The sequence below is a fragment of the Crinia signifera genome, chromosome 4 (genome assembly GCF_055691185.1).
Source record: "Crinia signifera chromosome 4, ASM5569118v1, whole genome shotgun sequence".
Taxonomy (NCBI): Eukaryota; Metazoa; Chordata; class Amphibia; order Anura; family Myobatrachidae; genus Crinia; species Crinia signifera.
The window spans coordinates 110,964,172-110,989,648 of record NC_139220.1 but is presented as its reverse complement, the minus strand read 5'-3'; the positions used below and the strand labels follow the sequence as shown (position 1 = coordinate 110,989,648).

Below are 25,477 nucleotides of genomic sequence, written 5' to 3'. Positions count from 1 at the left end.
TGTATCTTTGGAGTAGTATAAGGTGTTTTCTACTCATTTGAGTGTGTGTATAGCTGCACTTTGGTTTAATAGCGCACCCATTAGCCATATTCTTTTCTACCTGTATCTTGTGGAAGCTAGGCCACGCTCATTTTTTTTGTCTTACCATAACATATTTTTTGGCTCATTGCCTCTGATTGGTAGGCCACCCCTGCATTACGGTATAAAAATGAATTCTATCAACCAAAGCATGATATATTGTTGTTAAAAGAAGCAATTTCTAAACAGTCACCACATTTATAAAACAGCAGCTTTATATTTTTTGGCATAAATACAGGTCGTTTCTGCTCCTTCCCAGAGGCAGAACTCTGGGAGGCAATGGAGTCATCTGCCGCCAGGCTCCTGCTCCCAAGGGGACACCTCTCTTCCCCATAAAGGCCCTTATTCTGGTTGGTGCGGTCGAGCCGCATATGCGGCTGCGACCGCACCAGACGAATCCCCGCCCACCCTACGGATCGCCACGGCCGTCCGTACACGGACGGCTGGCGATCCGCATAAAAATGGTGGAGGCTACGCCTCCACCATGGTGGGAGCTGCCCCCTGCATTCGATGGTCGTCGACCATCGAAGGCAGGTCCGCACGCCGCGGCAGCTCCCGCAAGCTGAGACCACACGGACAATCGTCCGTGTGGTAGCTTGTATGGGGGCTGAAAGCTGACATCCGGCGACGTCAGCTTTCCGCCCCCATGAGTTGCGTCATGGCCTCATTACCATGCGTACGCCCCGCGTTTGCATGGGAACGCCCATGAAACGCGGGGCGTACACATAGGGAAATGAGGGCATGATGCCTCTCACGCCCCTATACGCCCCCTTTGCGGCGGACGAAATCCGTCTGCGGCGAAGGGGGCTGCACATGCGCAGATTGACCTCTGCGCATGTGCAGAGTAAAAACATCGGCGGTACGGCCGCACGCGGGCCGTACCGATCCGATTAGAATAAGGGCCAAAGTTTTAATCAGTTAATTGAAAGCAGCTGATATTGCTAATGTGGCTGACTCCCCCTTCTAACATCATTTTTGCAAGTATCACACCCTGTATTAGATCCCATGACCTTACTGGAGACAGACACCTTACTGATTGAGCTATTTGGGGGTCACCAATACTTATCTTGTCTCCGGGCAACTTGGATGAACTTACGCCACTGATATGCCTGCTGGTGTGCTGTGCTAGGAATTAACAGGTTTATCGGTAGTCTACTGTGTCTCCACCTCTCAGTTATACATTCCAGACTTTCTAGTTGATATAGACTTTAGGGAGCATGTACTGCTAGACAAAGACTTGGCCTAGTTCAGACACTAATTGGGCATATCATTTATTATAGTTTTATTCTTCCGAATTGTCAATATTCTATAAATTCATGGTAAAACTGCCCTATTTACATATGAAGAGTCTAGATCACAGAACCTGACACATCAAACACTGAGCTAAATGCATTAATCAGTAGATTCTCCTCTATATTAAGACAACTGACACTTGGATTACCCCAACAGAAATGCTTTCATGTCTTTGCCATATTTTAGATGGGATTAGTATGCTTGCTTCATATGTTACACGTAGGCATGTGGTGCTAAACTTTTATTTTATCCACTGTTGCAGAAAATCTAACAGGTGTTTAACACAAAATCATTATGAATGATACTGTATGGGGTATGTTAACTTACCAATTATCCAACAATGCTGCTCATAGAAGCGCTAATGCAATCGTTTTCTAGGAACTCGGGTCATCCACATATTTAGTTACTTCTAGATCAAAGCTCGACTACTACCTAGGGGAAATGTTTTCCTAACACAGCCCCACCACCCATAGGATGTAACATTTTGGTCAAGGGCTCCGGCTTCTTACCACAGCACTGTGTGAGGTATCCATCACGGATCCCTCCCAGCATGCCCTGCGGCAGGCTCTGGCACTCTGCGCATGCGCAGATGGACTCCCGGGTCACAGACCCGGAAGTCCAGCGCCGGCACCGCATCGCAAGGGACAGCTCTTATCGCAAGAGCTGTCCCTTGCGTTAATAACCGCATATGTTAGAGCATATGTGGTTATTAATAATGCAATGCCCGGCGATAATGGGCAGCGGATGTTACAACATCCCGCCCATAGTCACTAGGTTGACCACTAATGGTCAAGAGTGACCAGGTCGACACCTGAAAATGGTTGACATACCATAGGTCAGCATGACAAGCTTAAAGTCGACATGGACATGGTTGACACTCAAAAGGAGCGACATGAGTTTTTCACTTTTTTGGGGGTTTAGACTGACTTGGTTCATATTTAACTATCACTATGGGGATAGAGTAAGAATATAACTCACCCCAGTGCACCCCTGAGTCAAATTTTATGCTTAAGTTTGAACCAAGAGAAGAAAAACAAAGACTTTGGGGTGTATTCAATATGGCCGGCGAGGAGGTTAAATGGCGGGGATCGTCGAAAACAAGCGATCCTAAATAAGGTGGAACCTAAATAACAGTATACTTAGAAATTACTTAATCAACTACTGAGGTTTAAAAACACAATCATTATTTCTCACTTCACTATTCTCATTTATCAATACTCAGGTATAGTAGTCATGTATCAGTTATCAGATGTCACTTCTTTATTTTCAGATCTCATTTATTAGATATCAAATATCATTCATTACTTTCAGTTCACAGAACTTATAGCATTGGGTGAATCCTAAACTTGATGTAAAATGATTTGTCTGATATTTAATCCTGACATACCGTATGATGATGGTTGCTTTAATGTAGGGTCTGTACTATTTAATACCCCTTTCACATCGCACTTTTAAAACGGTATATTGCCGTTTTTTTTATCATTTTAAAACGTTTAAGGCTGCAATGTGAAAGTGCCAGAGTTGATTTACCGGTTAAAGTTAACCGGTATTTCAACACGGTTAAAAAGCAGAGTCCTACACGTTTTAAAGCCGTTTTTTTGGGCAGTTTGAACAGCTCTATTTCAATGGCTTGAAACGTGTCCCTTGGGTGTTAAATGGGTTAAATGTTTGAATGGTATTAAATGATTTTTAAAACGGTTTTCACCTGCAATGTGAAAGGTCTCAAGGCTCAGACCCGTTTTAAAGTCCCATTTAAGAATACCGTGTCATTACCCATTTCTGCAATGTGAAAGCAGTATAAGATAAACAAGTATAAGTAGCAAAATAGCAAAGTACTTTATTAAGGTTTGATAAATGTAACACAAAATATAATATAATGTACATCTATTGTATATACACAAACATTATAAACTAGCAGCCAAAGATAAGCAGAATTTTATAAAAAAAAATTGCACAAAGTCAATGGAGCAACTATAGAGGGTGCAGGGGATGCAACTGTTACGGGTCCCGGAAGATGGGGGGCCAATCTTACAATCCATTGCATCCTCCTATTTTTCTTCTAAAGCGTGCCCCCCATCAGTGGCTGTGGCCTCCCCAGCTTTTCCTGCACTGTTACCTCCTCTCCTGCAATGCCTCTGCCATCAGTGCGGCGCACCGCTCACCCCTAGGTACTTATGGGACTGCCCCCTCCCTCATTCTGACAGAGTGCTGGGGGGGCCCTTTCAAAATTTTGCTTTGGGGCCCCCACAGGTCTATTTATGCCCCTGGAACTAAGAACACATGCTCTGTACTACTCAGTGATATTCCCTCCTGTACTATAACAAATAGCATTTTTCTGAAAACATACTCTACATTTAAACAGATTGTGGTTTCGATTTAACCAAAGATAATGAATAGAAATGAGGCATAGATCTAATTACGGGTCATGTGAATGTATGCAGTGCTATTTATGTAACATGGAAAAAAAGTTCTGTCCTTTTAAATACCCATTACAATTTAATCACAACACACTAATATTAATAATTAAAACTCATCAGGGCTGCTACATGGGGACAATGTTCTTCTCTCCAAAATAACTTCTTGTCATGCTAGGCTGAGTTTGGGGAACTGTCAAGTGTTGAGTAGCAGAAGCAGCAATACTTAAAGTGGAGTGGAAATTTGATGTATGTAGTGCTTTCTCATGTGATATTCACCAGAGGGATTGTGAAAATATAAGATGAGGAACTCTTATGAACATTTTAGGAAATGTAATGAGGAATTAACGTACACTACAATTAAGATGCATAGAATAATTGAAGACTGTAGTTTGCAGACTGTGAAAAATTGAAGACTGAAAGTTGTAGACAAAGATTTAGAACACTGTGAAGCATTGAAGACTGTTACTTGAAGACTGTAAATAACTGTAGGATGTGGCTTTAAGGTTGTGAGGAATTGAAGGCTGTAGCTTTAATACTGTGAGAAATGGAATACTGTGGCTTTGGAGACGAGGATGAAGATTACTGTAAGAATTGTAGACTGTGGCTGGAAGACTGTGATTAATTAAAGACTGTGTTTTATGGCTTTAAGATTGTGAGGAATTGAATACTGTGGCTTTAAGACTGTGAGGAGTTGACGACTGTGACTAGAAGACGCAGATGAAGAACACTGAAGCAGGATGGACTGCCAAAACAGGAACCCCCCTCCGAAGCAGGCTTAGCAGGCAACTGGTGGGCTAGATGAAGTCCTGAAACGCATAACGGCCCACCAGATGGCAACAGCTGAACAGGGATACCAGAGGAGCACAGAGTTTGGGCACCTTACAGCAGCAAATAACCTGAAGCACTAACATTGTGGCTAAAGGCCAAGTCCCTTTTAAGAGAGCAGACTGCACCAGATTGGCTGGACACACACAGGGATGCAGTTGGACTGATCTGGTCTTTAACATGGTGGCTCCATCCATGTATCTCCCACAGGAGATACATGCAGGACCAGGACTCAGCCACTACCTGCCTCAGCCTCCTCACTCAGGCAGCCACATGAACCTCAATGGCGGCTGCCATACTCCGTGCCCCACGACCCCGCTTTATAGCTGCTGCCGCTCCCCGACACCATAGTCACACCAAGTGGCTAACAGGCATACCGTTGGGACCAGCAACAGAGGTAAGCCTCTTAGTTTTGACACTTCTCAGTTAAGGACCAACTAATGCCATACTTTTCTTAAAATAATCCTTGCTGGTAGCTTGTTCAGCATTGTTTTTTCAAATGGAAATCTTCATTGGAAGAGAAGAAAGAACCAGGGAGAGGCAGGGACTGTGGCTCCCCAGATGTTGGGAAACTACACAACCCAGCATGCTTTGCCACAGGTTTGGTATTCCATAATAGAAAACCAGTGACAATGCATGCTGGAGAACCACAGTTTGGCCAGGCCTGCACTAAAAGAAAGCATTCAGAAATGTTTCCATTGTGTGTTACAAATACTTTGAAAACTTTATCTACTCAGCAAATATTCTTTGTTATGTTGAGCAGCAATTGGTTTAAATCGATCAAACAGTGAGGAAAATAGATGTTTAAAAACTAGGCCTGAACTTGTCAGTTTACCAAAGTCAAACAGGTCCATTTAGTAATATACTGTAGCTCTATCTAAGCAACATGTATGGCCAGGGCCTGATTAAAGGTTCTAGGTGCCCAACGCTAAAACATGTAGCTCCCCTTGTAATGCTGCTAAACACACATGTTTACCCATGTGCATGTAATGAAGATTATACAACTCGCATGAAGCATCTAGGCTGCCCAGCTGGCACTGTAGCACAATTTACATAAAGTAATGGTTCCATCAGTAAGTTACATTGGCACAGCCATTTGGCAGTCACCATAAGAACCCCCCACAGTACATTGGGACAGGTGATAGCATTGAATAAATTAGGCCTTCATTTTATTCCTCGGCTGTCATTTGTAAGGCCCCCCCAGTCCTGGAGCCTAATCAGCCTATTGGGCACTGTGTATGGCCTAGGACAGTAAAGTGCACTAATATTGTAATAAATCTATTGTTTTGAATTATTATAGAAAGTAACAGAATGTGATCCATTACTTACTAAGCCAAGTGGTATTCTTTTTTTTTATTGGTCAACACTATATTTGATCATTGGATCCTAGTCATTACAAGTAATCAGCAACAGCCAAACCAACTACTTTGGGTACTTATGTAATATTTGGGCTCCCATTTTTCTTATGAGACCGCATCCCCTCGCGGGGCTCGCTGCGCTCGCCACGCTTCAGGCACGGTGGCTCGCTGCACTCGCCACACTATATAAAATCAACTCCATGTGTAGTTGGATAGTAGGGGTATGAAAAAATGGGGTGCATTTAACATGGGAGCCCAGATAATACATAAGTACCCTACTTTGTGATATTGGAATATTATGGGAAAAACTAGACTCCGCCTCATATGGTCAAACAAATGTAACAGAAATGACTATTAGACTATTTCATATTTTTGGACTCAGGTTACTTTTGATTTAGCATTGCTGGTAAATAGAACATCTACTGTATCACTGTACAAGTATGGTATTATGAGAAATAATTGTACAGAATTATTAGACAATTTGTTTTACTGCCATACTTCTAAGAATGATAATCTGTGAGACATGTCACATTTGGAAGTCATCAAATATCTCACTTGGACTAAGCACCAATATCATGGAATTAAGGGCCCGATTCAAAGATAGACACAGAGGCCCACTGATCACAGATTGCCGGTAATCTGTAGTTGAGCAATGCCAGTATTGCGAATGTACAGACTGTGCCTTACAAGGTTGCTCATCATTCTCCTCCACTGATTTATGATTGACATGGGGAGACAGTGGGGGTAGGCCTGTGTTCCCGGAATTAGGTGCATATTGCCGCTGTTTTCTGGGAGGGGAGAGTCACTCTTACAGATCACTCTTCCACTGGTTAGCTGCATAACTTGAAGCTAACACAGCTGGCTGACTGCAGGAATATCGAGACCATGGATCCCAGCTGGCTGTGATTGCAGCAACATGCAGGAGGTATTTCTACTACTTTAATGTCTTAATATCTTTAATGTCTTTAATGTGTTTCCTGCTTCACATTGTATGGTAATTAAAAGCCACTTCCATCTCTGAATCAGGACTCCCGTACCATACACCCATAAGCCTACTTATTGCCAGGATAGCTCTGTATCAGAAGCCGACTTCCCCCCACGCAGTGCAGCACAGCTGCTAAGCCAGGCGCAGTAACTGCGGCAGTCCCCTGAGTGGTCCATACATTACTGTGTTGTCTGAACCAATCCCACCAAACGCTTAGTCACCATACCGGCAACAGTCCATCGCATGCACGCTCCAACTCACGTGCATAAGCAGAGTCCTCACTTCAGCGATGAACTGTGAATTATGCCCTCAGTCTGTACAACAAACAGTGTATTCAGTTTGTTCTACAAGCAGTGCATTCTGTGTGGTGAACTCAAATGTTAGCCACAGCAGCTGCCACTGCTGGGTCCCTACCTAGCAAAGCAAAAATGTGCAAAGTGTAACCATTTAGGTACCTCTTGTGGCTAAATCTGACATTTATAGGCACAATCAGGACGTTTATAAAAAAAAAAAATTGAATAGCACCTCTGTAGCACATAAACAATTGAATTGCTCCCAGTATGTTTTATTAGGCAGTGTATTCTGTTCATTACCATTACCAATCTACTGCTCTAGATCACAACTATGTTTCACCTTTTCATAAATAAGCAAGCATAAGTCATATGGAAATTAAAATGATTATTTCTGCTTAGGGTTCATCCTTATCCTACAATGTTATTTTATTTGGAAAAATCATTAAGTGTATTATACAGTATTATCTTTTCAGTCTTGTGGGTCAATCCAAATAAGTGCAAGACACTTGTACCCGCAGGCCAACATGGCAACTGTACAGCAGCTGAATCCACACAAACAGTCAGAGCAAATTTGCACTGATATTAGGTGAAAAGGAGTGCGAGGCCTGGGTGCTGTTGCCATTGTTTAAACACTGCAGAACCTAATTGGATCGACCCCTTGTTTTACTACTGAATACAATGTATAACGTGCAGCTATAGAACATCTGAATTTTTATAGAACAAAACAGTTATCATGTGCACTGACCTTCTGCAGCGGCTGCTGGAGGTAGTGCATTGTTCTCCTTAAGTTTTCCTTCTGTAACACAAAAATAAGAAATATACAGTACAGTTGTTTTCATTTATAGATCACATACAGTATGTAAGCTTTAGATGCCATGAAATTAAAAAGTACACAATGTTATCCATATAACAGCTCTGAAATGTGTGACTGATAACACCTCCACAAAAATATTATTTCACTGTATTTTTCCACTAAATACACTACTAAATATTAGATACAATTAAAACATGCACCAATATTCTAATATAATTCAAATTACTGCAATTTTTGAATTTATTTATTTACAGTTTCTTATATAGCGAAGCATATTCCATTGCGCTTTACAATTGGAGACAACAGTGATAAAACAAACTGGACAGAAACAAACCGACATGGAGATAGGAGGGCCCTGTTCGCAAGCTTACAATCAATAATTATCAATTCTCGATACTAAACATCTGACATCACCATATCCCACATCCCATTTATTAGATATCATGAAATTAGTCCTTTAATAGAAGCATTAAATGGAACGTATTTCTCTATATCGTACCTCAAAATATTGTATCTTTCAGGAAAAAAAGCCAAAAATGTGTTGGTTGCTATTTGTTGTAGAAACATTTTTTTTAATCTTTTGTACTTAATATATTATATTTTATATATACGTATCTAACACAAGGGTGAATCAAAAAATTACCCGCACTCCAGTTATATTAAACCGTCTGTTGTTTATCAACACGTTCCTTACAAGGTAACTGCCTTCGAAGTTACTGCTGTGCATGTTTAAATGTGTTACGTCAGTTCATTTGTAACTGCAGTGCAAAAAAAATAAAATGGCGGCCCTACTTGTGATTTGCATGAAAGAGCAGCGTGCAGTAATCCATTTTTGGGTACTTGTGTACTATCACGGCTCCCATCTCATCCCATCTCATTGCATACCATAAGGCTTAAGATGTTATGCAATGAGATGAGATGTGCTGCGATGGGACCCGATCTTATACAATTTAAGATTGATGAGATTTTAAATTGTATAAGCACACTAATGGGTGCTTTCAAGGTCAATTGGCCCCCTATAAGATTTTTAATTGTATAAGCACCCTAACGGGTGCTTACAATGTTAAATGCACCCCCACGCCACCCCCACTATCAACGCCAACCCGAAGCGTGGCGAGCGCAGCGATCCTGCGAGGGGCGGCGGTACGCGTCCTCCGACCTTTTCATACCCCCACTATCCATGTCAGCGTGGAGTTGATTTTATATAGTGTGCCACCGAGCCCGAATCGTGGCGACATTATATAAAATCAACTCCACGCCGACATGGATAGTGGGGGTATAAAAAGGTCAGAGGACGCGTACCGCTGCCCCTCGCCGGCTCGCTGCGCTCGCCACGCTTCGGGTTGGTGTTGATAGTGAGGGTGGCGTGGGGGTGCATTTAACATTGTAAGCACCCATTAGGGTGCTTATACAATTAAAAATCTTATAGGGGGGCCAATTGACCTTGAAAGCACCCATTAGTGTGCTTATACAATTTAAAATATCATCTCATCTCATCGTATGCCATTGTATGCCATATACAATGGTATACAATTTTAAATTGTATAAGATCCCATAAGATGGAAATCGTGGGAGCCGTGATAATACACAAGTACCCATTTTTGTAGTCTGAGGATGCATCTGGTGCCAATATTAATTGAAGACTGTGCACAATATGGAGAGAGTGTTTTGTGACAAAGAAGTGTGTATGAATGGGTAGAGAATGCATGTCTGCACATTTCTGTTTATACTGTTGACACTCTCTAAAAACACCTGTTTGGTCATTTGAAAGAAGCCCTAAGAGGACGATGATTAACATCTGATGAAGAGGTGAAGACAGTGGTGCTTTTGTGGGTGCAGCTCAGCTGAAAATGTTCTTTAATGAGGAAATACTGAAGCTTGTTGACAGATAGACCAAGTGTATTGAAAAGAAGAGATTATGTCCAATATCCTATTACTCGCCATCGCTGATTATGGGTAATAGACTCGCACGTGGCTAACTAATTAGCCCAGATAAACTGGCACGTGCCGCGGCTTATCAGGGATTTGTTTCACCTGCCTCAGACAGCGAACCAAGATTTCTAAAAACAGCCCCATTTTCAGTGAAGACAACACACGGATTTCACTGAACCTGTTTGTTTTTGCAGCAAAATTGGTCATTTATTTATTTATTTACAGTTTCTTATATAGAACAGCATATTCCGTTGCGCTGTACAATTGGAAATCTAATAGGATTGCAAAAGCTTTTTTTTGGTCACGATTTTTTACTAGAGGTAATTGGGTTATTGTCAAACATAAATATGGAACTTTAAACTCGGATCTAAATATGCCCACGTTTTGGTAGCGAATTGAATATCTAAAAACAGAAAATCATTTATATATATACAGGTTGAGTATCCCGTATCCAAAATGCTCGGGACCAGGAGAATTTTGGATAACGGATTATTCCGTATTTCGGAATATTTTAATATTTCAATTATGTATTTTGAAGTATCTTGCATGTATGCTGTATAAACACATAAAATACACACAAATATATTTTATTACCACATAAAATACACACAAATATATTTTATTTGTTCAAAAAACAAGGTTTCAAAACATGAAACAAAATTTGTGTACTATCTCAGATATTGAATTTGAATGCCAAGCAATCATTTTCTTGCACATATATAGTGCCAGTTACATATCATGTCACCAGTAGTGCTGTTACAAATGTCCCCAGTGAGTTTTTAGCAAAAAAAAAATTTTTTTTTTCACTTTCTGGAATGTATGGTTTTCGGAATAATTCGGATAACGGATACTCGGATACGGGATACTCAACCTGTATATATATATATATATATATATATATATATATATATATATATATATATAAATAAATATATATGTCCAGTGTCCATTTGACTCTGAAACACTGCCATCTGTTGGCTGCAAGTGAAATCTACTAGCTTTTCAAGCATTTTCTTTGAACAGGCTTACTATTTTAAAAAAATATCTTCATGCTGTTAGAATTAGAGATGTGCCGGCTCGGATTCCACAGATCCGAGCCTGCACAGACGTCATCAATCCGGGCCCGGATACGAGCAGCGCTCGGCGCTTCCCGCCTTACTCGAATCCGGGCGCACGGGCAAAACGTCATCGCCCGGCGTCGGATTCTCGCGAGATCACGGAACCCTTAAATTCCGCAACCTCGCGCCGCCATCTTCACTCCAATCTCGGAGAAGGTTAGGGAAGGGTGTGCTGCTGCTGTGTGTGGTCTCTGCTGGGGCCCGTGCTGCTGTGTACTGTGTCTCTGCTCAGTGATCAAGACATCACCATTGCAAGGATGACTGGTGCTGTGTTCTGTCTCTCCTTTGTGCTGGGGCCTGCCTCTGCTGAGTCTGCTCCTGTATAGTCAGTCACAGTGTGATAGTCCACTGGTGCTGCTAGTGCCACTGCCTGCCCTGCACTGCCTAGTGTCTGCTGCAGTCTGCTCTCTGCTGTTGCCACTGGCTAGTGCCTACCAGTACCTATTGCAGTATATAATTCCAGTGTGCTGTTGCCCCTGGCTACCAGTACCTATCACAGTATATAATTCCAGTTTGCTGTTGCCACTGGCAGTGGCTACCAGTATTTTATTTATTGCAGTATATAATTCTAGTCTGCTGTTGCCACTGGCTACCAGTATTTATCGCAGTATATGATTCCAGTCTGCTGTTGCCGCTGGCTACCAGTATTATTTATCACAGTATATAAATCCAGTCTGCTGTTTCCACTGGCTACCAGTATTTATCGCAGTATATAATTCCAGTCTGTTGCCACTGGCTACCAGTATTTATTGCAGTATATAATTCCAATCTGCTGTTTCCACTGGCTACCAGTACTATCAGTCCAGGGGTGCCCACATGTGTGCTGTATCCATCCAGTGGTGCCCACATGTGTGCTGTATTTGTCCAGGGGTGCCCCCATGTGTCCTGTATCAGTCCTGGGGTGCCCGCATGTGTGGCGTATAATTCCAGGGGTGCCCCATGTGTCCCATATCAGACCAGGGGAGCTGCCCTTTTTTTTAATGAAAATTAAATTAAGGTGTTTTTTTTTTTTTTTTACTGCAAGGGCTGTTAAATGCGCTGTAGTCCAGGGGTGAGCCAAGAGTGCTGTATAATTCATGGGGTGTTGCTAAGTAAGGTGTGCTGCTCTTTTTTATAATTAAAAGAATACACATTTTTATTTTTACTGCAGGAATTTGTCTGCCGTATAATTCCATGCCTGCCGCCATGTGTGCCGTAACAGTCCAGGGGTGCCGCCATCTGTGCCGTATAATTCCATGTGTGCTGTATCAGGTCAGGGGTGCCACCATCTGTGCCGTATAATTCCTGGGGTAAGCCAAGTCTGCCGTATAATTCATGGGGTGCTGCCAAGTGTGCTGTATTAGTCCAGGGGTGATGCTAAGCGTGCCATATCAGTCCAGGGGTGATGCTAGGTGTGCCGTATCAGACTAGGGGGGATGCTAAGTGTGCCATATCAGTCCAGGGGTGATGCTAAATGTGCCGTATCAGTCCAGGAGTGATGCTACCTGTGCCATATCAGTCCAGGGGTGATGCTAGGTGTGCCTTATCAGACTAGGGGGGATGCTAAGTGTGCCATATCAGTCCAGGGGTGATGCTAAATGTGCCGTATCAGTCCAGGGGTGATGCTACCTGTGCCATATCAGTCCAGGGGTAATTCTAGGTGTGCAGTATCAGCCTAGAGGGTATGCTAAGTGTGCCATATCAGTCTAGTGTTTGTGCCGCACACTTGTGTGGCTTATCATAGTTATCCAGCTACCTCAGTGCAACCTTTTGCCCTAAAAACAATATTGTAAGGTGTGAGCTGTTCAGAATAGACTGTAAATGAGTGGAAATGAATGTTATTGAGGTTAATATAGCGTAGGAGCAAAATAAAAACAAAATTCTGCGATTTTAGCAGTTTTTATGCTTTTTTAACAAAAAAATCAGAACCCAAAACCCAAGAAATCAAAACACAAAACACTTAGGAGGTGTTTTGGCAAAACCCATTAGAACCCAAAACCTCAAGGTAATCAGAACCCAAAACCCAAAACCCGAAAAGTGGCCGGTGCACATCTCTAGTTAGAATGAAATCCTACAACTGCTAACAGATGTACAAATATCCCAATAACTTAACACCTTCAAACATTTATATAGATTCCATTCCTAGCTCATGTACAGTAGTGCGGTTTGGTTTTACCCAGATATACTCAGATCTCAAAGCAGGATCTTACTGGCTATCCCAAAAAAGTGACTGCTGTTAGCCAATCGGAAAAATCTGAACTTGCGATAATTTGGCCATAAGAACCAGGTAAATCCGAGCATGCACATCTCTGATTTTTATGTATGTGTTTTAATTATTATTATTAATATGCATACGCGTGATGGTTACATTGGAATGAACAAGCTGTCATGAATTGTGTAGTGCTGAGTGCTGACAAGCTATAATAAGTAATGACAGGGTCCTGCTGACAGCAGCAGCATTGATTATCCATGTTGAAGCTTAAAGTGTGCACTTCCGAACCTTTCCACTGTCAGTGTATTATTGAGTTATAGCAACAATGACACTGCCAGTGTGCAGAATGGTTTCCATTACCAAGTATGCATACTGCCCGCAGATGTTCCAGGCTATCTGAGGATGTATTGATGGATTATATTTATGTTACTGTAGGTAGAGTATGTAAATCAGTAGATTGCAAGATGAAAAAAATAATGGACATATAGGGCTGCGAAATTCGCAGCCTTGCAAGTCCATCCGATGCCGCCCTCCGCCCGCAGTGCTGCCCCCCCCTGCACGCTGTGCTCCCCGCAAGGCTGCGAATGGATGATTTGCATAATCATCCATTCGCATGCAGGGAGAAATCATTCGATGGTCACCGACCATCAAATGATTTCTCCCGTGCACGCAGTTCAAAGTGACCTATATAGTCACTCTAAGCTGCAGGCACCCTGTGCAAGGTCAGGGCGGGCAGCTGACATCCGGTGATGTCAGCTGCTCGCACCCCGCATGTCCGGCACGGCCTCATTAGCCTGGGAATGCCCAGCATTCTCATGGGAACGCCCATGGAACGCTGGGCGTTCCCATATGCTAATGGGACTGCCTGGCGCCACCCGCCCTTCTCCGCACTCCCCCCCTAGGCGTGTAGGGTGCGTGCACTCGACGAACCGAAAGTTTGCCGTTGGTGTGTGCACCCTGTGTCTGCACGTGCGCAGAAACACGCCTGTGCGTGCGCAGTCACTAAACATCGGACCGAATTAATCAAAATAAGGCCCATACTGTAGATCAGTGGTTCCCAACCTTTTTTCTCTCTTTCCTTGAGTAGGCTTTTCATTTATAAGTACGCCTCCTCTCAATTTGAAATATCCACAGTACTTATGAGTGCTGCTTTAAAAAATATGGGAAAACTCTCCCAAAGTCTCTCACTTTCGGAAACTCTCACCCTATTACATTTGGCCCGTGATGTCACTTTGGTGGTTATGTTTATATTAGTTAGGAATCACTATCTGTATTTTGTGTATTTTATGAGAGTTTCATAAATGTTATACAAATGTAAAATTGCTTTATCAGTGTACAGTATGGCGGTTTGATAAGCGCTACATTATTTTAGCTATTTTTGCATTTTTATCACTTTTCTCTTGTCCTGCTTCCCCCCTTTAACTCCCCTATTCTCTGCTTTCCACCTTCTCCTATATTTCTCATTAATTCACAGCTTTCTCTCTTTCTTTCGTATGGACCACACACATTTCCACTCTCTTCGTCAGCAAACGGAGACTCTAAGGGCCAGATGTATCAAGCTTCAAAAGTGATCAAATGGAGAGTGAAAAACAGCGAGCCAATCAGCTTCTATCTGCTAAATCACAAGCTGGGTTTGAAAAATAACAGATAGGAGCTGATTGGCTGGCTGTTTATCACTCTCCATTTTATCACTTTTTGAAGCTTGATACATCTGGGCCTAGGTATGTTACGCTTCATGCAGCTCTCTCAATCTACCTCTTCCTATATCTTCTACCCAGCTGCGGTGCCATGGAGAAAGAAAGAGAAAATGCAGGACCATACTGTAAAATCTGAGCACTGATAATCAGAGTTATTGTAACAAACTCCGTAATATAACAGTAAATTTGAGTTGCTTACCATCATTTTGGTCAAAAAATATGGGCCACCAACCACGACCTGGTGTCTGATGGGTCCCTAACAATAAGGTTCAAGTCCAGGGTATGGGACTCCCCAGGTCGCACCCTGCTGCAGTGTCCCAAGAAAAAGAGGTCACAATGTTGCCCTATACTACACAAAAACCATGATGTGGCAGACTGAACAGAGCATCAGTGACATCCGTTGGAGTCATGAACTCAGTGGGCATGCTTCTGATTTGGGAATAAAGTAAGAAAGCGCAAGTACCTGTGTACCTGGACAAACCATGTTGCAATGCAAGGGGCAAAATAACATAAATGCAAAGCCTAATCAAGGGGTATGGGAGATAAAAAAAGTTGGGAACCACTGTTGTAGCTGTTAGGAATCTTTGTCTTGGAGGGATTTTGGGACACTTATTCAAAGGCAAGTACAGTATATGTCACATATTGTATGTGGGTATTTGTGTATGTGTAGAGGGCATGAAACGTGTTTTGTATGTATAACCCAATGTACTTAACAACTAATAAATACCATATTTATAATTTGACACATACATAAAATAACACAGGCAGGGCCAGATTAAGGATTGTATGGGTGTCATGGGGACACCAGGTTGTGGGAGCCTTCTGCATTACAATTTATCCCCCACCTACACACCCACTCCTGTGCTTCCAACACCACTACCACTATGCCACTGGAGTCTGGGGGATAGGCCAACAGTGCCTAGTCGAGTCAATAGGTAAACATCATATGGTTGACATGCACAATAGCAACATAGACAAAGGGTTGACACAAGCAAAATCTCAACATGGCAATGGTCATGAATAGATTTTTGACGACACTGACAGGTATTGGCATACACTATGGTGGTAGGTGGCAGCAGTATGCTAATGGAGGTTGATCCATATGGCCGACGACTTAAGCAGTTGAAGGTTTTTGACCATGCTGAGTGTCACAATGCCCTCGGTTTACACTCACAGCCATGCTCAGCATTGCTGCGCCATCGCTACATGCATCTCCATGGTAAATGGCGCAATCCCACCACGTGCATGCATCTAATTTGCTCCTGCTGCTCATAGAAAATAATTGAGCCACAATATCGCAGCATGGCGTGACATACAAGCAAGAGCGGCCGCAACGCCGCAACGATGAGCTTGGCTACATCTGTATACTGCAGATCAGGTAAAAACAGCAGTATCATTATATAGATAAGAAAATATGGTGGTAAAGTAGACTTTGGGATCACTATCAATATTTACAGGGGTTAAAGTGAGGGGGAACGGGGTGGAACTGAGTTCTAGCACCTCTAATGGTGAGGTGGGACATTTTAACCTCCACATTGGCCCTGCATAGTAATTCTCACAGAAAATCATTCTGCAGGGGGGTGCCAGAAACCCTACCATTGGCCCTGTCTCTGCCTAATGGGGGAGGGGGGGCAATTAGGTGGCATTGAGTTCCCCCACCTCTGCATGTCCACTTTATGCCCTGGATATATATATATATATACATATATATATATATATATATATATATATATATATATATAGTCTCGATTGTGGAGAAGAACTCAGGGGCAGAGGAAAAAAATAAAGCCGCAGAGGGGAACCACATAAGTTTCAGTTCACTAGGGCCAGAACCTTTATGTGATACCCCACCATCTCACCCGGAGGCTCCCTCTTGTATGTGATCCTGTACCACGGGAACTGCCCGGTGAGATGGCAGGGTATCACATGCAAGGTACCACATGCAACACTTCGCCCTAGTGGATGGCGGCCTAGGATTATTAGTTTCATCATTGTGGGGACCCCTGACACCTGCCTCCCTCTATAATCCGGCCCTGTGCACATGGCATATATGAAGACTGAGATGTTTATTGCTGCTTTCATACCTTTATGGTCTCCACTCACAACTGAAAACTCCTCCTGATGGGTTACATTGTTATCCACGATTACTGTGCGCTTTGTGTGTTCTGTTTGGCTGACTGACTTTTCCGATTTTCCATCTTGCTGCCATGTGACTTGGACCCCAGTCTTGACGGTCTGGGTTGTGATTTCAGTTCTACTTCCGCCTGCTACATGAACAGTCTTTTGTTGCTCAGTGATTGTAGATCCTGAAATATAAAAAGAAAGACCTTGTGTGCCTACTGAAGGGACAGAGCTGTGTGTTTTTACAAGCCTTTTTAGCACTATATTTAGATGATTGAAGCGACTAAAGGATTGTCTGCTTCTTTATTAGTCTTATGACAGGTGCAGCAGAGACAAGCGCCAAATTCACTTTTTCATTATTGCTATTCTGATAAATGCACTGATTAAATTTCCAAGTAGCTCAGACAGGGCTGCATGCAGGCAACTTGTGACCTTTGCAAACAGAAATAGTGGCTTGTTAGAAGTTCTCATGACGGAGCTCTTGTTAGAACACATGCGGCTGAAACGGTTCCTCTCTTCTCTGTACATTATGCTTTCTCAGGCGAGAGTGCAAGAAGCAGCAGCTATCATTCCATGCTCAATTATTAGAAATGGTTAAACTCATGTTAATTTATTTTCCACAATCGTTTTGTAGTAAAACATAGCAAACTTTGGTTAACTAATGGCAGAAGCACCCATATTAAGGTGTAAAGGCCCATACACACTGGGCGACTTTGAGCTGAAAGTCTCTCAAAACAGGAGGTTCAAAGCTGCCCAGTGTGTATGCACCAGCGACGAGCGGTGAGTGCTGCTGCGCGGTCCCGCATCATTGCCGGGAAAGCCGTTCATCTGCTGGTAATACGAGCGGCAATGAGGACGGCTTTGCATAGCTCTGTGCTATGCAACGCCGTCCTCGCCCCTCCGTTGGTGCCGGGCAGGGGGAAAGCCGCTCAGCATGCACTGAGCGGCTTTCCCCGCAGTGGTGATTGACATCATCGCTGTCCATACACGCTGGGCATAGTTGCCCAGTGGGTATGGACCTTAAGGACTAGCCCCTAGACCTGTGCACAACCTTTTGTAGAATAAAACAAAATGAGTCAAGGGAAACATGGATTGTTGTTAGTTTCTTTTCAGCTACATTGGGTCCTGCAGTACAGCAATACAATAACATTAATGGATCTTTACATATTTCTCCAAATCTTTCTTCTAAAATATAACTTTTTACCTCATTTATTTATTACATTGTAGTAGCCTTTTTCCTGTGCATTATTTATTATGTTTTTACTGTAATGTACATTTGTTTTCCACCGAGAAAGGGCATGTGGTACTCATAGGGGGATATACAATCTCGGACGCTATTTTCACCGAGCCATTTCCGACATTATTAGGTCGAATGTCAATCGATCTATTCAATGTGGGCTTCGTTCTTCTGTCAGAACATATTCCACCAATCGGGAAGTCCCAGCAATGGTGAAAATGGGAGCTGATAGTCGGAAATAGACACGTATTCGACAATCTAGCGGCCGTTTGCGCAGTCCCATGCGCATTGGATCCAGAAATTGCAAGTGCTGCATATAAGATTAATATGTTCCAGCAGCACTTGCTGGTGGTTGCGTACGATACAGTTGGAGAGGCATCGCCATTCAAGGCTGCATGCGATACCTCGGATAAGTGTATGGGGGGCCTTTAAGTCTCACAGCAATAACATTGATTGCTATGGCTATAGTTCCACCATTGAAACGGCAGATAAAAACCACTAGTATGTCCAATGGGGATTCTGCTAGAGAACGATGTGTTCAGTACACATGGAATACAGCAGGTGTGTGGGATTTCCATGTGGTGTCATCACTGGGTGTTCTCTAATGGAGACAAAGAGTAGCCCGTAGTCTAATAAGACCTGAGATCACTTGTCAGCATAGAGTAACATGATCTTAGATGTCACTGGCATCTAAATTTATGTTTTTGCATAACAACATAATGTATGCTCTTTCAGTAATAAATAAACACAGCATACACTAATAATACAAATGTCTGTGCTGCTGCTGCAAAAATGACAGGTTAAAATCCATTGACATGTATCCAATGCCGGTGCGAGCGGCCGGCGAGGGGGTTAAACTGCGAGGATCACAGAAAACCAGTGATCCTCGCAGTTTAACCCCCGCGCCGGCCGCTCGCACTATGCAACGTTACGGGGGAATCCTCGCCGTCACAGAACGGCGAGGATTCTCCTTTGCGTATGAGGGGGGTCCGTTGAATACTGACAGGGTGAGCGGTGACTGCGAGCAAAAAGTCCTGCTCGCAGTCACCGCTCGCCCACGGCATTGAATATATGCCTTTATGTTTATTGATGCATTTTGAATTGATTCAATTCAAATATTTAATTCAAATAAATTGAATATAAAATTTCAATATATTATTCAATTAGGCAGATTCAAGTAGCTACGGTGTTTACTGTGCGGCTAAAGCTCCAGGTTTAACGCCCAGAGTAATTCTATTATTAGGCAATTCCCCTTTGCTAATGCTCGATAACCCATAGATTCCGGGCTAAGTACCCGGAATCTATGGGTTACCCCACGTGGTAAGCCCCAGAGGGTACAATTAATACAGATTTTCAAGGCCGCAAGCATAAATTTGCTTTAAATGCGCCCTCTGGGGTATTATGTGTTGAAAAGCCACTCAGCACAGAGAGAAAACCCGACAGCTAATTCAATCTGCCACTATGACAACCCTTTCTTCTAATTAAACATAATAACTTATTTACAGTTTCTTATTTAGCGCAGCAATTTCAGTTGCGCTTTACATATAAAGCTTACTAGGTAATAGAATATTTCACAAGATACTCTCTTTATTACTGTCCCCTAGCAAACTTGTGTTCCGGTTATGAATGAAGGTATAAATTACCATCATCTGGGAATCAGCACTGCCTAAAATTTTTTATAAATATGGATATTGAAAATGAATAGTTCTTCTTGTAACATATAATGTCCCTCTTATCCATTATAATTGTCCAGTATAAAAAGGAATTGAATTCAGTTTTCTTAGAAATTGTGAAGAGATTAGCAAAACAATTCAATAAGGTGAGGCATGCAGTGTGATTGTTAATGTGGTAATAGGTGCTAAGACTATCCGACATCTGCAGCAGGACTTGTGAAGTTATTGAGGAATTGTGATACATTTCAGTGTCATACTTAAAAATCACCACTTATATGGAAGAATACACCATTTTGGGCCTTTCTTAACCCTTTCAGTGCAAACATCTCTGTGAGATATGTGCAAAATATCAGTTAAAATTGCCAGCAACGCTCACATTTGTTATATAAATTCAAATAAAAAATGTTGCATAAAAAAACGATTATGTTTCTTATATAAGGTAAACATTCCAGGTCATTATGATGAATGAAAATGTTTGTTTGCCCATTTTCACACTCAAAGGGTTAAAGTTCCTCTTTGCAGTTTATTACAGGTTTGTTATTATGTAGCTATCAATCATATATAATTAGATGATGTGCACTGCAGATGTGGCATATAGTAACTGTCAATGTGTTCTAAAACTATAATTCTGTAAGGTGCAGCCCGGGCCCTTGGCACACATGCACTTACTTCATAGACCATCTAATTATACTTTGTTGATGGATGTCAATCATCACATCCTCTGTGAAGAGATTTTGGACACATCATGCAGGATGTAAATCCCAGGTCCTCCTAATGAGGTATTTAGAAATCACTGGCTAAAGATCTGAGACATAACAGTAGCAGAAGATATACTAGACCACATCTCTGAATGATTTCCTAATAGTGGGCCAGATGCACTAAGCTTCAAAAGTGATAAAATGGAGAGTGATAAACAGCCAGCCAATCAGCTCATGCCTGACATTTTTCAAACACAGTTTGTGACATGGTAGGTAGGAGCTGATTGGCTGGCTGTTTATCACTCTCTATTTTAGCACTTTTGAAGCTTAGTGCATCTGGCCCTCTGTCACAGCCACATTTCTTGTGACACAAAGGTAAATTATGGTCACACTAGTGTGGGATGATGGAGCCATATTGCGAGGAAGCTTCCTCAGAAAACAAGATACATACAAGGCCTGTTAAGAAGACTGTACACAGATCTCAAGCAACAAAATTGTGATAAATGCAGATTGATTAACAGACAGCTAATCAGCTCCTCACTGCCATGGCTCAGGCTGGGTTTGAAAAAATGACAGGTAGGAGCTGATTGGCCAGTTGTTTATCACTTTTTTAAATCTTGATACATATGGCCCTCAGTGTTCATTCTACCACGCCTTACCTATGACAAAGGGTCTGGAGAAGGGGTTGTGCCTAGAGATGGTCAAAGTATAGGAAGAAGTGTGTTGAAGATAACCATTGGAAACATACAAATGCATCTATTTGGAGGGAAATTATTTACAGGTGCTCAAACCCTGGTGCAAGCTCTGAGACGATACCTATGCCTAAATGGTCCAGTTGGTCCACTGCATTTAATACACACACACTCAATCATGCAAATTAAGTAAAATTGCTGTGGAAAGGTAAAGGCCCCATACACTAGTCCGACTTGTCCTAAGGACGAATCGGACCAGTTTGCCCTTGAAAGACTCCTAGCAACTCCTCTGGAGGCTGCTTACGATTTGGCACTTGATGTGCCAAATTATACATGCAATAAATCGCATCGAATTTATTGCATGTATATCCCTGGGGACCTGGCAGTGGCGGGGGGCTGGCAGGAGGGTCTGTGGGGCAGGCAGCGGGGTCCCTGTGGTGTGTTGCAGGCAGCAGGGTCCCTAAGGACAAGTCAGACCAGTTTGCCCCTGAAAGACCCCCGGCAGCTCCCTGGGAGGCTGCTTACGATTTGGTACTTGATGTGCCAAATTATACATGCAATAAATCGCATGCATATCCCTGGGGAGCTGGCAGGAGCGGGGGCTGGCAGGGGGGTCCGTGGTTTGGGCAGCCGGGTCCCTGCGGTGTGTGGCAGGCAGCGGGGTCCCTGCGGCACAGGGCATTAAGTCAGCGTGTTCATGTGGCGGATGGGAACTGAGTAGCTCCACTCGCCGGGCGCTGAGATTCAGCCAATCAGCATCTGCCCAGTGTTTTCAAATTCAGCAGCGCTTCCTGTGCCGCCACCCAGCGAATAGCACGGGAATCGCTGTTGAATCTGAAAACACTGGCAGGACACTGGCTGAAATTCAGACAATCAGTGTCCTGCCAGTGTTTTCAAATTCAGCAGCGCTTCCCACACCGCTGCCTAGCGAATAGCGCTACTCAGCTCCCATCCGCCACACGGACCCGCTGACTTAATGACGAGCGCTGCAGGGACCCTGCTACCTGCCGCACGGATGCCGCTGCCCGCCCCCCACCACCACCACCAGCTGGCCGGACCCCGCAGCCCCCCCACCCCCCCGCTACATGGGAAGAAGGTCCCAGGACGACCACCTGCTCGGGTCCGATGCGCACGAGGGGACGTCAAACTGAGCCGATTTAGCCCGAATTCATGGCCCAATTTGGTCCAAACGGCCAAAATCGGCTCGGTGTATGGGCACCTTTACAGTGTAGTGAACTCTGTCATCTTTAAAAAAAATGACAGTATGTTACTTGCTACACTACTTCAAACCCATTATATCCAAATAAAGCTATCATATTTCCTCTTATTAATGTAAATACACCCCCTGTTGTCTATTTCTCATGGTTAACTTAATAACATGTCTATTTCCATGCTCGCTGCCTTGGTGTTGCACCTACCTTCACTGTTGAGTTATATCAAGCTTTGAAAGATATAAAGTAACAACTAAAACGCAGCATTCCCCTGCAGGCATGCAAATGGGTTTTTGGCATAAACATAATAATTCAATGGTCACGACCATCTACAGTGCTCGCTGATACAAGACACCTCTCTGGTAGCTGACATCTGCTGACGTTAGCTTCCCGCCCCCGCATTTACATGGGAACACACATGAAACACTGGGCTTTCCCATGGGAGCGACCCCTCACCACGCCCCTGTCCGCACTGCTAGGTGCGAACAGGGTGGCGAACTAGCAGTTTGCCGTGCCAGCTCACAACCAGCATCTGCACATAATTTTTTCCCCCTCCAATCTTTGCTATAATATGCTCATTTAGCACTCATCGCACCATATCACCGCACATCGCACTTTTTTTGCCGCATTTTTCCCTTATAATCCGCATATTGAATGAAACGCGAATTTGTGGGGGAAAATTGCGATATGGTGCGATTTGTGGCGATTTTAAGTCATGGAAATGGGCGATTTGGGAAAAAATGCGATAACGCCATTTTGTGGCAAAAATATCGCAAAAAAAACCCAAACAAATTAACCTCTATTAAATGTCACCCATTATGTCCATTATTTCATTATTCAGACCACCGACTGACCCATCTTTCACCTCTGTCCTGAATGCAGTAAGACTGATCTTTCTTTAACCCCCTTCAAATAATTACACTGGCTCCATATTTACTTCAGAAATCAAATGTAGTTGTTCACCCTAAGCCCTCACCTGTGTCTCTGTTTTATACATCTCTCTGATCATGTTAAGAAATGCACTCCAGCTTGACCTTTCTATTCTGCCTCTGTCCTACTCTGCTGATCCCATTTGATGACCACTTCTCACTCTAACCTACCATGCTGCTACCCTCTTAGAGAACTCCTTACCACAGCTTAACAGACTCGCTCACAACTTTAAATATTTTGAGCAGTCCCTTAAAGCCCACATCTTCACTATATCCTGTAATAGGGTAAAAGAAAGTAGCGCTATACAATAATATATACTTCAAAGGATAATATTTCATATTAAACAATGAAACACACTGGAAAAATGATAAAAAGCACAAGGCACCTTTGACACGTCAATGAATAAATTAAAGGGCTGAAAGGATCCGTTTATATGTATACCACCAAAAATAGTCACATAGACAAGTCTAAAAGCTGTACCTGGTTGCAGTGAAATTCGTGAGGGCTAAGTACCTGGACACTCACCTGCCTTTTGGACCCACATTGGATCCAGGCCAGCCGCCACCCAGATCCACAATCTACAAATATTGTCACCGCAGAGGAATACAATGACTACAATGACTCTCCACATCCACCATTATGGAGAATACTGATGCTATGCATTCCAAACTGGATTATTTCTCCAAATGGACATTAGTTATGGTAAATGTATCCTTACCATCTAATTGGGAGAGACTTTTCCTTTGGAGACTTATCTATGTGGACTATTTTTGGCGATATACATAGGAACGGATGTTTTCAGCCCTTTCATTTATTCAGTGAAGTGTCAAAGGTGCCTTGGGCTTTTTATAGATTTTTCAATGTTTCATTGTTTAATATAAAACATTATCTTTTGAAGTATATATTTTTGTATAGCGTGACTTTTGTTTTACCCTGTTTCTTTCCTGTTTGAGGGACATCTCTTTCCCTCCAAGTAGTTGCATTGCGACACATCCCTCTCAGCGCCCAGTTGTGTTGCCTAGGCAACCATTTTCTCTATATCCTGTAATACCTTCTTACTGCCTCAGCCTTTCATGAGGAGGGATGCTAATCCCAAGACATTTTTTTAATCCCGGGATTGAAAAATGATCAATCCCATAAATCCCGGGATCCTGGGATTGATTTAATGGTGGCAAAGCAGTGCATATATCTCCCCCCTAGCTCCCATGTATACCCCTCCTGAATTGTCTGAAGAACCAACACGGCAATTAGGCGAACTGATGCGGATGGATGAAGACCTGGCTGGAGACCCGATGCACGAGGATCAGGTGGGTGGGCGGGCGGTTTGGCTGGTTGGAGAGTGGGCATGCTGATGAGGCAGGTGGGTGGGTAGTAGAATTAGTGGGCAGACGTGGCTGTTAGGTTGCACAGCCGAGGGGCAGCCAGGCAGCACACTGATGAGGCAGGTGGGCGGGCAGTAAACTCATCGGGCAGACACAGCTGTTACGTTGCGCAGCGTGACCTCTGATGTCAGGCACAGTCTGACAAAACACATTTGCACAATCCCGAAATTCCGGTATTGGACGTGCCAATCCTGGGTGATTTTAGGCCAAAATCCCGGGATCCCGCCAATCCTGATCCCAGGTTTGGCCACCCTCCTCCTGAGTAGTGTGCTCTGTATCCTCTCATTTCTGCACTTCCTCACTTGCAATTGTTTTATTTTCATGCTTATTCTGCATAAATCACAATACTAGCTGTCTTGTGGCCCACACAGCTCTCTCTGTGGAGCAGTTTTAGCTAAGTAACATGGCAGTGCTATGGGGGCGTAACTAGATATTCGTTGGCCCTATAGCAAAAAAACTAATGGTGCAAAATGTATATATCATATATAACTTACACATTAAAGATGAGCCCCATTCACCTCTGGGCCCCATA

The 25,477-nt window shown here is 43.1% G+C and overlaps 1 protein-coding gene across 7 annotated transcripts in view; it reads right to left on the bottom strand.

Annotated features, from left to right (window-relative positions):
* MYBPC1 (myosin binding protein C1) overlaps positions 1 to 25,477 on the bottom strand; it is a 123,986-nt gene that overhangs the window by 90,464 nt on the left and 8,045 nt on the right. For all 7 annotated transcript variants that reach the window (XM_083182221.1, XM_083182224.1, XM_083182223.1 and 4 more), the window contains exons 2-3: positions 17,086 to 17,307; positions 7,995 to 8,045 (exon numbers count right to left, since the gene is read on the bottom strand). In XM_083182221.1, coding sequence (XP_083038347.1) covers positions 7,995 to 8,045; positions 17,086 to 17,307 — 273 coding nt within the window. The remainder of the gene's footprint in view (positions 1 to 7,994; positions 8,046 to 17,085; positions 17,308 to 25,477) is intronic.